The following is a 10,966-nucleotide window of genomic DNA, read 5'->3' on the forward strand; positions in this document are numbered from 1 at the left end:
TCTCTCAGCCGATGGGTGACCTACGGGTCACAATGTAACAGTTCTGATTGTAACGATGTTCCTCCTCCTCTTCATACGAAGAAGAGGAGTAGTGATTCGACCAAGGCGCAGCGGGTTGTGAATACATAATGATTTATTTACAAGACGAACTAAACACACGAAGAACACTTGATATATTACAAAACAACAAAACGATGTAGACAGACCTGGACGACGAACTTACATGAAACACGAAGAAAACACGAACAGGAAAATGACTACACAAAATGACGAACGCACGAAACAGTCCCGTATGGTGTAACATAGACACAGACACAGGAGACAACCACCCACAAACAAACCGTGTGAAAACACCTACCTTAATATGACTCTCAATCAGAGGAAATGAAAAACACCTGCCTCTAATTGAGAGCCATATTAGGTCACCCTTTAAACCAACATAGAAACAGAAAACATAGACTGCCCACCCAAACTCACGTCCTGACCAACTAACACATACAAAACTAACAGAAAACAGGTCAGGAACGTGACACTGATCCCTCACAGATATGGCTGATTATGTAGTCTAGAATCTATAGTTGTTGAAATTCCAAACTTTTCCCCAAAAAATCAAAACGAACATATTTGTTCTAGTCGTACTATAATTCACTACAAAACAGTTAGACCTAACAGGCTGATGGTGATTACCTGTCCTGTAGGCTTCTCAGTGGGGAACCATGATGCACCTGACATATTTAGGAGTTTGCACTTGGTGACTGTGGTGCAATCATTATTGTTTCAGATTTCTTTCCTATGTTAATTTACTTACTTGACAGATCTGTTATTCTTTCTCATCTTTTCCTGAAAGCCAGGACGGCTATGACGACTATGTAAATTGGTATTATATTCTGTTTTTTAATAAAAATGTTACTTGACAGATCTGTTTCTCTCCTTGTCCTCTCTTCCAGAAAGCCAGGAGGGACTCCCTCAGCAGGTACAGGAGCGGTTGGTCTCCTCTCTTCCAGAAAGCCAGGAGGGACTCCCTCAGCGTGTACAGGAGCGGTTGGTCTCCTCTCTTCCAGAAAGCCAGGAGGGACTCCCTCAGCGTGTACAGGAGCGGTTGGTCTCCTCTCTTCCAGAAAGCCAGGAGGGACTCCCTCAGCGTGTACAGGAGCGGTTGGTCTCCTCTCTTCCAGAAAGCCAGGAGGGACTCCCTCAGCGTGTACAGGAGCGGTTGAGGGAGCTGCTCCGTGTTCTCAAGTCTGTCATCGGCAAACACCAGACCCTCAACTCTGTAGACATCCTCAGGGCTGCCGGCACCGTCATCGCTAAGGTCAAAGGTCAGTATCCTTTCATCCGCACATCTTTTCTTTAAATATATATATACTCAACAAAAAAATAATGTTACGTTTACTGAAAATAAACGCAGTTGACAGTGAGAGGACGTTTCTTTTTTTGGCTGAGTTTATATTCTTTATTTTATTGATTTAGGAAAAGTAGGAGAAATTGAGAGTCAGAAGAGTAGTTGTTCAGATTCAGTCCCATGCTGACTCCGGTAGCCTGGGCTGTACATACAGGCCATCTCATGCACACTTCTGATTGGCTTTTCGAGATATCCACACTTCTGATTGGCTCTTCTGAGATGTGACTTTCTACAACAGTACTTTTGATTGTTCAAGATATTTAAGCCTACATATCATGCTCAGCAAGCAATCAGTGGAATTTACCTTATTTGATTTATTTAAACATAAAAAATAAATAAATTACACAACAGTTTCATTCACACACCTAGATTGGCTCTTTTGAAAAGATCCTACCGCTCGGTTTCCTTCAACTGTTCATTGGGAAAAATCGATCTAGGAAGACGTCCTTTTGACTGCGTTGTGACGCTGTCACGCCCTGACCTTAGAGAGCCGTTTTATTTCTCTATTTGGTTTGGTCAGGGTGTGATGTGGGGTGGGCATTCTATGTTTTGTTTTCTTTATTTCTATGTTTTGGCCGGGTGCGGTTCTCAATCAGGGACAGCTGTCTATCGTTGTCTCTGATTGGGAATCATACTTAGGCAGCCCTTTTTTTCCCTCCTTTCAGTGTGGGTAGTTATCTTTGTTAGTGGCACTATAGCCCTCGGAAGCGTCACGGTCGTTTATTTCGTTTCTTGTTTTTGTTGGCGTCGTTTTATAATAAAAGGAAATGTACGCTGACCACGCTGCACTTTGGTCTCCTTTCGACGACGGCCGTGACAGTCGCACTTAGCTTAATATTTCTTCTGAAAGTGTGTTCAGATGTGACACAGAACTGATCGTTGTCTGTACGGTGCCACGCGGACAAAGGAACCCACGGTTTCTACTTTCTAGTCTCGTGTCCTGAAACCAGAGAATTTCTGTACACTCCAAGACAATGGACAATAAAGTCGTTTTCTTTTTTCTTCAGTCCACCTAAATGATACAAACCAGAGGAATCTCAACTCTGCTATTTTTTATTTTTTTTTATCTGCTAGAAATGTGATCTTTCCTCTGAGGGGGAGAAATCTTAATTTGGCTTCAGCACAAGAATGTTCCAGAACAGTGTAGAACTGCGTCCCAAATGCCACCTTCTTCTCTACATAGTCCTACGGGCCTTGGTCAAAAGTTGTGCACTATTTAGGGAATCCTGTTCTAGCTATCCCAGGATTTGCATTCCAGCTTCATGCGGCGGTCGGCGTGGCCTTCTCCAAATGTGTGTGAGGGCCAAAGTGTACCCATGCAGCTCCATTCTTAGTGCCTTTACGGGTTACTCAAACACGCACGCACGCACGCACGCACGCACGCACACACACACACACACACACACACACACACACACACACACACACACACACACACACACACACACACACACACACACACACACACACACACACACACACACACACACTGACTCACTGTTTGTCAGACAGATAGCTGCCTATCTCTGATCTGAGCATCATCCTGACCCAGAATGCATCTCCCTCATGTTGACACTGAGAGGTGCTTGAAAAAATGTGCTCAGAATGCAGAAAGGGAACCAAGAAGAAGGACTCGTCATCACCATGGAAACAAGGCATCCTGTCAGGTGTTTTCCTTTAGTTCTTCAGTTCCTTCACTAGACCCTCAAGTAGTGAATGTCACTCTACTGCAGAGGTGTTCAAAGTCAGGGTCGTGACCCGGTAACTGCAGTGGGGTCACCCAAAAAAAGATACTAAAATTTTATAAAATGGAACCAAAAAATAAGATTACAGATTATTGTATGGGACAATATATAAACGTTTTTGAGAAAAGATCATTTAAATTCTTTTTTTGTTGTTGAGTAAATGTGTTTATTGGTTTCTTTTAATTTTGATGAAAATGTAATGAATTGAAGATTATTTGTTGATGTAAAAATCTAAATGTACCGATTTTAAGGTCATTAGATTTGGGGTCGCAAGAAATTATTGGGGAAAAAATGGGGTCCCTAGACATTCTGACGGAAAAAATGGGGTCCCTAGACATTCTGACGGAAAAATGGGGACCCCAGACATTCTGACGGAAAAATGGGGTCCCTAGACATTCTGAAGGAAGAAATGGTGTCCCCAGACATTCTGACGGAAAAAATTGGGTCCCCAGACATTCTGATTCTCTCTTCTCTCTCTCTCTGCTCTCTCTGTATGCTCTCTCTTTCTGCTCTCTCTTCTCTCTCTCTCTGCTCTCTCTCTGTCTGCTCTCTCTTTCTGCTCTCTCTGCTCTCTCTGCTCTCTCTCTCTGCTCTCTTCTCTCTCTCTCTTCTCTCTCTCTGCTCTCTCTCTTCTCTCTCTCTCTCTGCTCTCTCTCTGCTGTTTCTCTCTGCTCTCTTCTCTTTCTCTGCTCTCTCTTTCTGCTCTCTCTCTGTCTGCTCTCTCTTTCTGCTCTCTCTGCTCTCTTCTCTCTCTCTCTTCTCTCTCTCTGCTCTCTCTCTTCTCTCTCTCTGCTCTCTCTCTGTCTTCTCTCTCTCTCTTCTCTCTTTCTCTCCTCTCTCTCTCTGCTGTTTCTCTCTGCTCTCTTCTCTTTCTCTGCTATCTCTTTCTGCTCTCTCTTCTCTCTCTCTGCTCTCTCTGTATGCTCTCTCTTTCTGCTCTCTCTTCTCTCTCTCTGCTCTGCTCTCTCTCTTTCTGCTCTCTCTGCTCTCTCTGCTCTCTCTCTCTGCTCTCTTCTCTCTCTCTTCTCTCTCTCTGCTCTCTCTCTTCTCTCTCTCTCTCTGCTCTCTCTCTGCTGTTTCTCTCTGCTCTCTTCTCTTTCTCTGCTCTCTCTTTCTGCTCTCTCTCTGTCTGCTCTCTCTTTCTGCTCTCTCTGCTCTCTCTGCTCTCTTCTCTCTCTCTCTTCTCTCTCTCTGCTCTCTCTCTTCTCTCTCTCTCTCTGCTCTCTCTCTGTCTTCTCTCTCTCTCTTCTCTCTTTCTCTCCTCTCTCTCTCTGCTGTTTCTCTCTGCTCTCTTCTCTTTCTCTGCTCTCTCTTTCTGCTCTCTCCTCTTTGCTCTCTCTCTCTATTTGTTCTCTCTCTGCTCTCTCTTTCTCTGCTCTCTCTCTCTGCTCTCTCTTTTTGCTCTCTCTCTGCTCTCTCTTCTCTCTTTCTCTGCTCTCTCTTTTTGCTCTTTCTCTGCTCTCTCTCTACTTTCTCTCCCTGCTCTCTCCTTTTGCTCTCTCTCTGCTCTCTCTTGTCTCTCTCTCTGCTCTCTCTCTTCTCTTTCTGCTCTCTCTCTCTGCTCTCTCTGCTCTCTCTGCTCTCTCTGCTCTCTCTCTTCTCTTTCTGCTCTCTCTGCTCTCTCTCTCTCTTTGCGACCCTTTCCTGAGCCTATTCTGACAATAAAAATAAGTGGTACCTACCAAAGACAGAATGACCAGTCGTTAAACACTTTCCCTCACTCAGAAACACACTGCACCGGCTCATTGTGGTCACTGAGTGTTCTCATGCAGTGAGGGAAAGGAGTGTAACAATGCCTCCTGGCTCGGGCTTCAATAATGCAGTTCCCATATTTGTCGGGTTGTGATTGGTGGCAACCAGCGGTTGGATCATTGTTGTAGAACTGCAGGATGTCCTGAGGAAGACGCTCCGGGCCTCTACAGGGGCCTCTACAGGGGCCTCTACAGCACAGCCGCATTCAGGGGCAGGGCCAAGAGGCACCTCTATATACTTCTCTTCCACCCCATTGGTCTCCTGAGGTGCTGCCCTGGCCTGGAACGTGGGTTAACGTGAGCTGTGGGTTGCTCCCTCCTCTCCAACCCCGGGCCTCTACAGAACCCCCTTCCTAAAGTACCAGTAGACAAGAATGTATTTGTAGAGGGACTGAACATGAACAACGACAAACATCGACAGAGATTGATTTGACTTTTAGTTTTGTGTTGTGTTGTGTTGGTTAGTCATCCGTCCTGCATTATCAGGAAAGAAGTGGAAGTGTTAAGAAAGGGTTTTGAAGAGAAGAAGAAGAATAAGCTCTGCTGTCCTGGGAGGGGAGAGGAAACTAAGTCAATAACACTGTGGTTCAGACTTCATGGGCTGACCACGATAGAACCAGGAGGTATCAGAGTGTTAGCTCAGATTGATTGACTGAGCAGGCGGGACAGGTGACTAGAAAGAAACAGACGGGGTAAGTTTTACGATGGTCGTTTGAAGATTTTCTCGGTGTCGTCGACGAGTTTTTAAGCTGCCTGAGTCGTTTCCTGTGGCGGGGAGACAGGAAGTGAAGTTGGATTTCTGTCTTTCTCTCTCTCTCTCTCTCTCTCTCTCTCTGTGTCTTTCTCTTGGGCTGCTTTCTGCAAATGTCCTCTCGCTTACTGAACTGAACTGTTTCCTGTGAGAGAAAGCTAACGTGCGCCGACGTCTTCTCGAAGATTTTGTCGACACTTTCGTTGTCCAAAAAGCGTTTAGACAACATAATTTCGGCATGCTAACAGGAACAGAAATGTGGCTGTAATGTTGACAGGCTCAGGGAGTATGTGACCTGTGTTGAAGAGGATTGATTGACACATTGGACACCTAAATTACCACAAGATAATAGATTGGATAGATGGTTTGTTTTTGCACCGTTCTCTTCTACTCTTCAAAAAAGATTTTCAAGACATTTTTATTTGGGACTCACAGAAAGATGGTCCCAAATGGACAACCTTGACTGTGTTCCTGTTAGTCTCTATGTACTGTATGTCTATATCAGTGGGTTTTAACGTCCTTGACTGTGTTCCTGTCAGTCTCTATGTACTGTATGTCTATACCTGTGTGTTTTAACATCCTTGACTGTGTTCCCGTTAGTCTCTATGTACTGTATGTCTATATCAGTGTGTTTTAACACCATTGACTGTGTTCCCGTTAGTCTCTATGTACTGTATGTCTATATCTGTGTGTTTTAACATCCTTGACTGTGTTCCTGTTAGTCTCTATGTACTGTATGTCTATACCTGTGTGTTTTAACGTCTTTGACTGTGTTCCCGTTAGTCTCTATGTACTGTATGTCTATACCTGTGTGTTTTAACATCCTTGACTGTGTTCCTGTTAGTCTCTATGTACTGTATGTCTATACCTGTGTGTTTTAACGTCCTTGACTGTGTTCCCGTTAGTCTCTATGTACTGTATGTCTATACCTGTGTGTTTTAACACCCTTGACTGTGTTCCTGTCAGTCTCTATGTACTGTATGTCTATACCTGTGTGTTTTAACACCCTTGACCGTGTTCCTGTTAGTCTCTATGTACTGTATGTCTATATCAGTGGGTTTTAACAATTCTACCCAGTTTATTGTTGAAAGGGACCATCCCTGAATGGTACCATCACACTGATAACCAGCTTTCTGGTGCCATCACACTGATAACACAGTTTCCCCACTGTCTGCTCAACCAACAGAAAGATAGGGAGTTATGAAATGGAGTCTATTTTGAAATGCTAAACCTAGACCCCAGTGAATTAATGAATGGCTGTTCGTTTAGTTCAATCAGCCCAGGGAATGAAGTCATTCTAGTGTGTTGATCTAATAGGACTACCGTGCTACTTGGTATGACTGTGTTAATCTAATAGGACTACCATGCTACTTGGTATGACTGTGTTGATCTAATAGGACTACCGTGCTACTTGTTATGACTGTGTTAATCTAATAGGACTACCGTGCTACTTGTTATGACTGTGTTAATCTAATAGGACTACCGTGCTACTTGTTATGACTCTGTTAATCTAATAGGACTACCATGCTACTTGGTATGACTGTATTGATCTAATAGGACTACCGTACTACTTGTTATGACTGTGTTAATCTAATAGGACTACCGTGCTACTTGGTATGACTGTATTGATCTAATAGGACTACCATGCTACTTGTTATGACTGTGTTGATCTAATAGGACTACCGTGCTACTTGTTATGACTCTGTTAATCTAATAGGACTACCATGCTATTTGGTATGACTGTATTGATCTAATAGGACTACCGTGCTACTTGGTATGACTGTGTTAATCTAATAGGACTACCGTACTACTTGTTATGACTGTGTTAATCTAATAGGACTACCGTGCTACTTGTTATGACTCTGTTAATCTAATAGGACTACCATTCTAGTTGGTATGACTGTATTGATCTAATAGGACTACCATGCTACTTGTTATGACTGTGTTAATCTAATAGGACTACCATGCTACTTGTTATGACTGTGTTGATCTAATAGGACTACCATGCTACTTGTTATGACTGTATTGGTCTAATAGGACTACCATACTACTTGTTATGACTGTAATGATCTAATAGGACTACCATGCTACTTGTTATGACTGTATTGGTCTAATAGGACTACCGTGCTACTTGTTATGACTGTGTTAATCTAATAGGACTACCATGCTACTTGGTATGACTGTATTGATCTAATAAGACTACCGTGCTACTTGGTATGACTGTGTTGATCTAATAGGACTACCATTCTACTTGTTATGACTGTATTGATCTAATAGGAATCTAATAGGACTACCATGCTACTTGTTATGACTGTGTTGATCTAATAGGAATCTAATAGGACTACCGTGCTACTTGTTATGACTGTGTTGATCTAATAGGAATCTAATAGGACTACCATGCTACTTGTTATGACTGTGTTGATCTAATAGGAATCTAATAGGACTACCATGCTACTTGTTATGACTGTGTTAATCTAATAGGACTACCATGCTACTTGGTATGACTGTATTGATCTAATAGGACTACCATGCTACTTGTTATGACTGTATTGATCTAATAGGACTACCATGCTACTTGTTATGACTGTATTGATCTAATAGGACTACTGTCCTACTTGGTATGACTGTAATGATCTAATATGACTACCGTGCTACTTGTTATGACTGTATTGATCTAATAGGACTACCGTGCTACTTGTTATGACTGTGTTGGTCTAATAGGACTACTGTGCTACTTGGTATGACTGTATTGATCTAATAGGACTACCGTGCTACTTGTTATGACTGTGTTGGTCTAATAGGACTACCGTGCTACTTGGTATGTGTGTGTGTTGGTATGTCGATGACGTACGGCTCCGTTGTGTGTTTTATCCTAATGACCAGGCTAACTCTCTGACTGCTTTTGTTGACTGTTTGCTGGCTGTTGATGAATGTGATTTGGTCTCTGGTTGAAGTTCTCATGTGGGTTTTAATCACTTTCCAACAGGCGTTAACTTCAAGGAAGTGAACCAAGAAAACAATACGGCTATATTTGGCGAGATATACACGTCCATTGACAGTTTGGCATTCACATTTGGCAATGTGTGAGTACGACGTTTGTTTACCTTTCAACACTGTTGGCTTTGAGTGTCTCTTGTCACAGAGCCAGGGATTTAACCAGGGATTGTGGGAAAGATTTAGGCCTAAGCCTACTAACAGTCAAAAGACTACTACTTTCTTGTAAACAGTACAATTAATGAAAAGGTTCATATTTACTATGTCACCACATTAACGTTTTACTTCATCCAAACTGAGCATTGTTAGTTGATGGTATAAATAAATGTGTAATAACATTTAATGTTTTACACTTATGTTTTACACTATGGTCTTGGACACCTGACATTGTTATTTAATGGCATAGATATGTTATGATCTTTAGACTCGGATCTTTAGTTTCGTTAGTCTTGCTCACTTGACGTTGTTATTTATGCTGACTCGTCCTCTCCCTCCTCAGAGTGTCTGACTTCCTTATGGGAGATGTGGACAGCCAATCAGGGTTGGGGATCCCCCAGACCACGAGAAGCAGGGTAAGCCAATCAGGACTCACACGTCAAGGGTGCATTCTGAATGCTTGAAATGTAGGCTGAACAGTGTTGAGTTGAATGTTTAGTTTACGGAACCGTATCAGTAGAGTATATAAAAGTGCAATATGTTGGTAGAGTATAAAATGTGTGTATTTTGTTTAATTTCTAGTCTTTTGAGAACCTCTCTGTGGATTCTGAGGGGTATGTTCCAGAGAAGAAAGGCCTTGTGGGTAAGTGTCTCGCTTCCCTCCTTCCTCTTTCTCTTTCTTTTATTGTTTCTCTTCTTATCCCCCCTTCTTCTTGTTTCTCTCTTCTTATTGTTTCACTCTTCTTCTTGTTTCACTCTTCTTCTTGTTTCTCTTCTTCTTGTTTCTCTCTTCTTCTTGTTTCACTCTTCTTCTTGTTTCTCTCTTCTTGTTTCTCTCTTCTTGTTTCTCTCTTCTTGTTTCACTCTTCTTCTTGTTTCTCTCTTCTTGTTTCACTCTTCTTCTTGTTTCTCTCTTCTTCTTGTTTCTCTCTTCTTCTTGTTTCTCTCTTCTTCTTGTTTCTCTCTTCTTCTTGTTTCACTCTTCTTCTTGTTTCTCTCTTCTTGTTTCTCTCTTCTTCTTGTTTCTCTCTTCTTGTTTCTCTCTTGTATATCTTCTTCTTGTTTCTCTCTTCTTCTTGTTTCTCTCTTCTTCTTGTTTCTCTCTTCTTCTTGTTTCTCTCTTCTTCTTGTTTCTCTCTTGTTTGTCTCTTTTTCTTGTTTCTCTTCTTGTTTCTCCTTGTTTATCTTCTTCTTGTTTCTCTTTTATCTTCTTGTTTCTCTCTTCTTCTTGTTTCTCTCTTCTTCTTGTTTCTCTCTTCTTGTTTGTCTCTTTTTCTTGTTTCTCTTCTTGTTTCTCTCTTCTTGTTTATCTTCTTCTTGTTTCTCCTTGTTTATCTTCTTCTTGTTTATCTTCTTCTTGTTTATCTTCTTCTTGTTTCTCTCTTCTTCTTGTTTCTCTCTTCTTGTTTCTCTCTTCTTGTTTATCTTCTTCTTGTTTCTCTCTTCTTCTTGTTTCTCTCTCCTTGTTTCTCTCTTCTTGTTTCTCTCTTCTTCTTGTTTCTCTTCTTCTTGTTTCTTTTCTTGTTTCTCTCTTCTTCTTGTTTCTCTCTTCTTCTTGTTTCACTCTTCTTCTTGTTTCTCTCTTCTTCTTGTTTCACGCTTCTTCTTGTTTCTCTCTTCTTCTTGTTTCACGCTTCTTCTTGTTTCTCTCTTCTTCTTGTTTTACGCTTCTTCTTGTTTCTCTCTTCTTCTTGTTTCTCTCTGCTTCTTGTTTCTCTCTTCTTCTTGTTTCTCTCTGCTTCTTGTTTCACTGTTTTTCTTGTTTCACGCATCTTCTTGTTTCTCTCTTCTTCTTGTTTCACGCTTCTTCTTGTTTCTCTCTTCTTCTTGTTTCTCTCTGCTTCTTGTTTCACGCATCTTCTTGTTTCTCTCTTCTTCTTGTTTCACGCTTCTTCTTGTTTCTCTCTTCTTCTTGTTTCTCTCTGCTTCTTGTTTCACTGTTTTTCTCATGTTATGTCAGTCACTGACAGTCACTCAATGAGTCGTTCCATGTCATTTCAGCAAGCCATGACACCCACCATCTCAGATTGTTTCTGTGGTTAGAAACATACAATTATTATTCCTGCAACATTATTTTGTTGAAATGGAATTTGATCTCTTGAGAAATTAAGCTAATGGATTGCACCCAAATTGGCCCTTTTTAATTTTTAGGACTCGCATAATATTA

The 10,966-nt window shown here is 41.7% G+C and overlaps 1 protein-coding gene across 5 annotated transcripts in view; it reads left to right on the plus strand.

Moving 5' to 3' along the window:
• Positions 1-10,966, plus strand: part of LOC139550114 (rho GTPase-activating protein 29-like) — a 111,242-nt gene that overhangs the window by 28,636 nt on the left and 71,640 nt on the right. For 3 of the 5 annotated variants that reach the window (XM_071360750.1, XM_071360752.1, XM_071360751.1), the window contains exons 2-5: positions 948-1,319; positions 8,636-8,732; positions 9,143-9,215; positions 9,382-9,442. In XM_071360750.1, coding sequence (XP_071216851.1) covers positions 948-1,319; positions 8,636-8,732; positions 9,143-9,215; positions 9,382-9,442 — 603 coding nt within the window. Of the gene's footprint in view, positions 1-947; positions 1,320-5,221; positions 5,591-5,722; positions 6,014-8,635; positions 8,733-9,142; positions 9,216-9,381; positions 9,443-10,966 lie in introns of those variants that run through there. The other 2 variants (XM_071360754.1, XM_071360755.1) reach the window with 2 other exon arrangements.

Source organism: Salvelinus alpinus, chromosome 23 (genome assembly GCF_045679555.1).
Source record: "Salvelinus alpinus chromosome 23, SLU_Salpinus.1, whole genome shotgun sequence".
Taxonomy (NCBI): domain Eukaryota; kingdom Metazoa; phylum Chordata; class Actinopteri; order Salmoniformes; family Salmonidae; genus Salvelinus; species Salvelinus alpinus.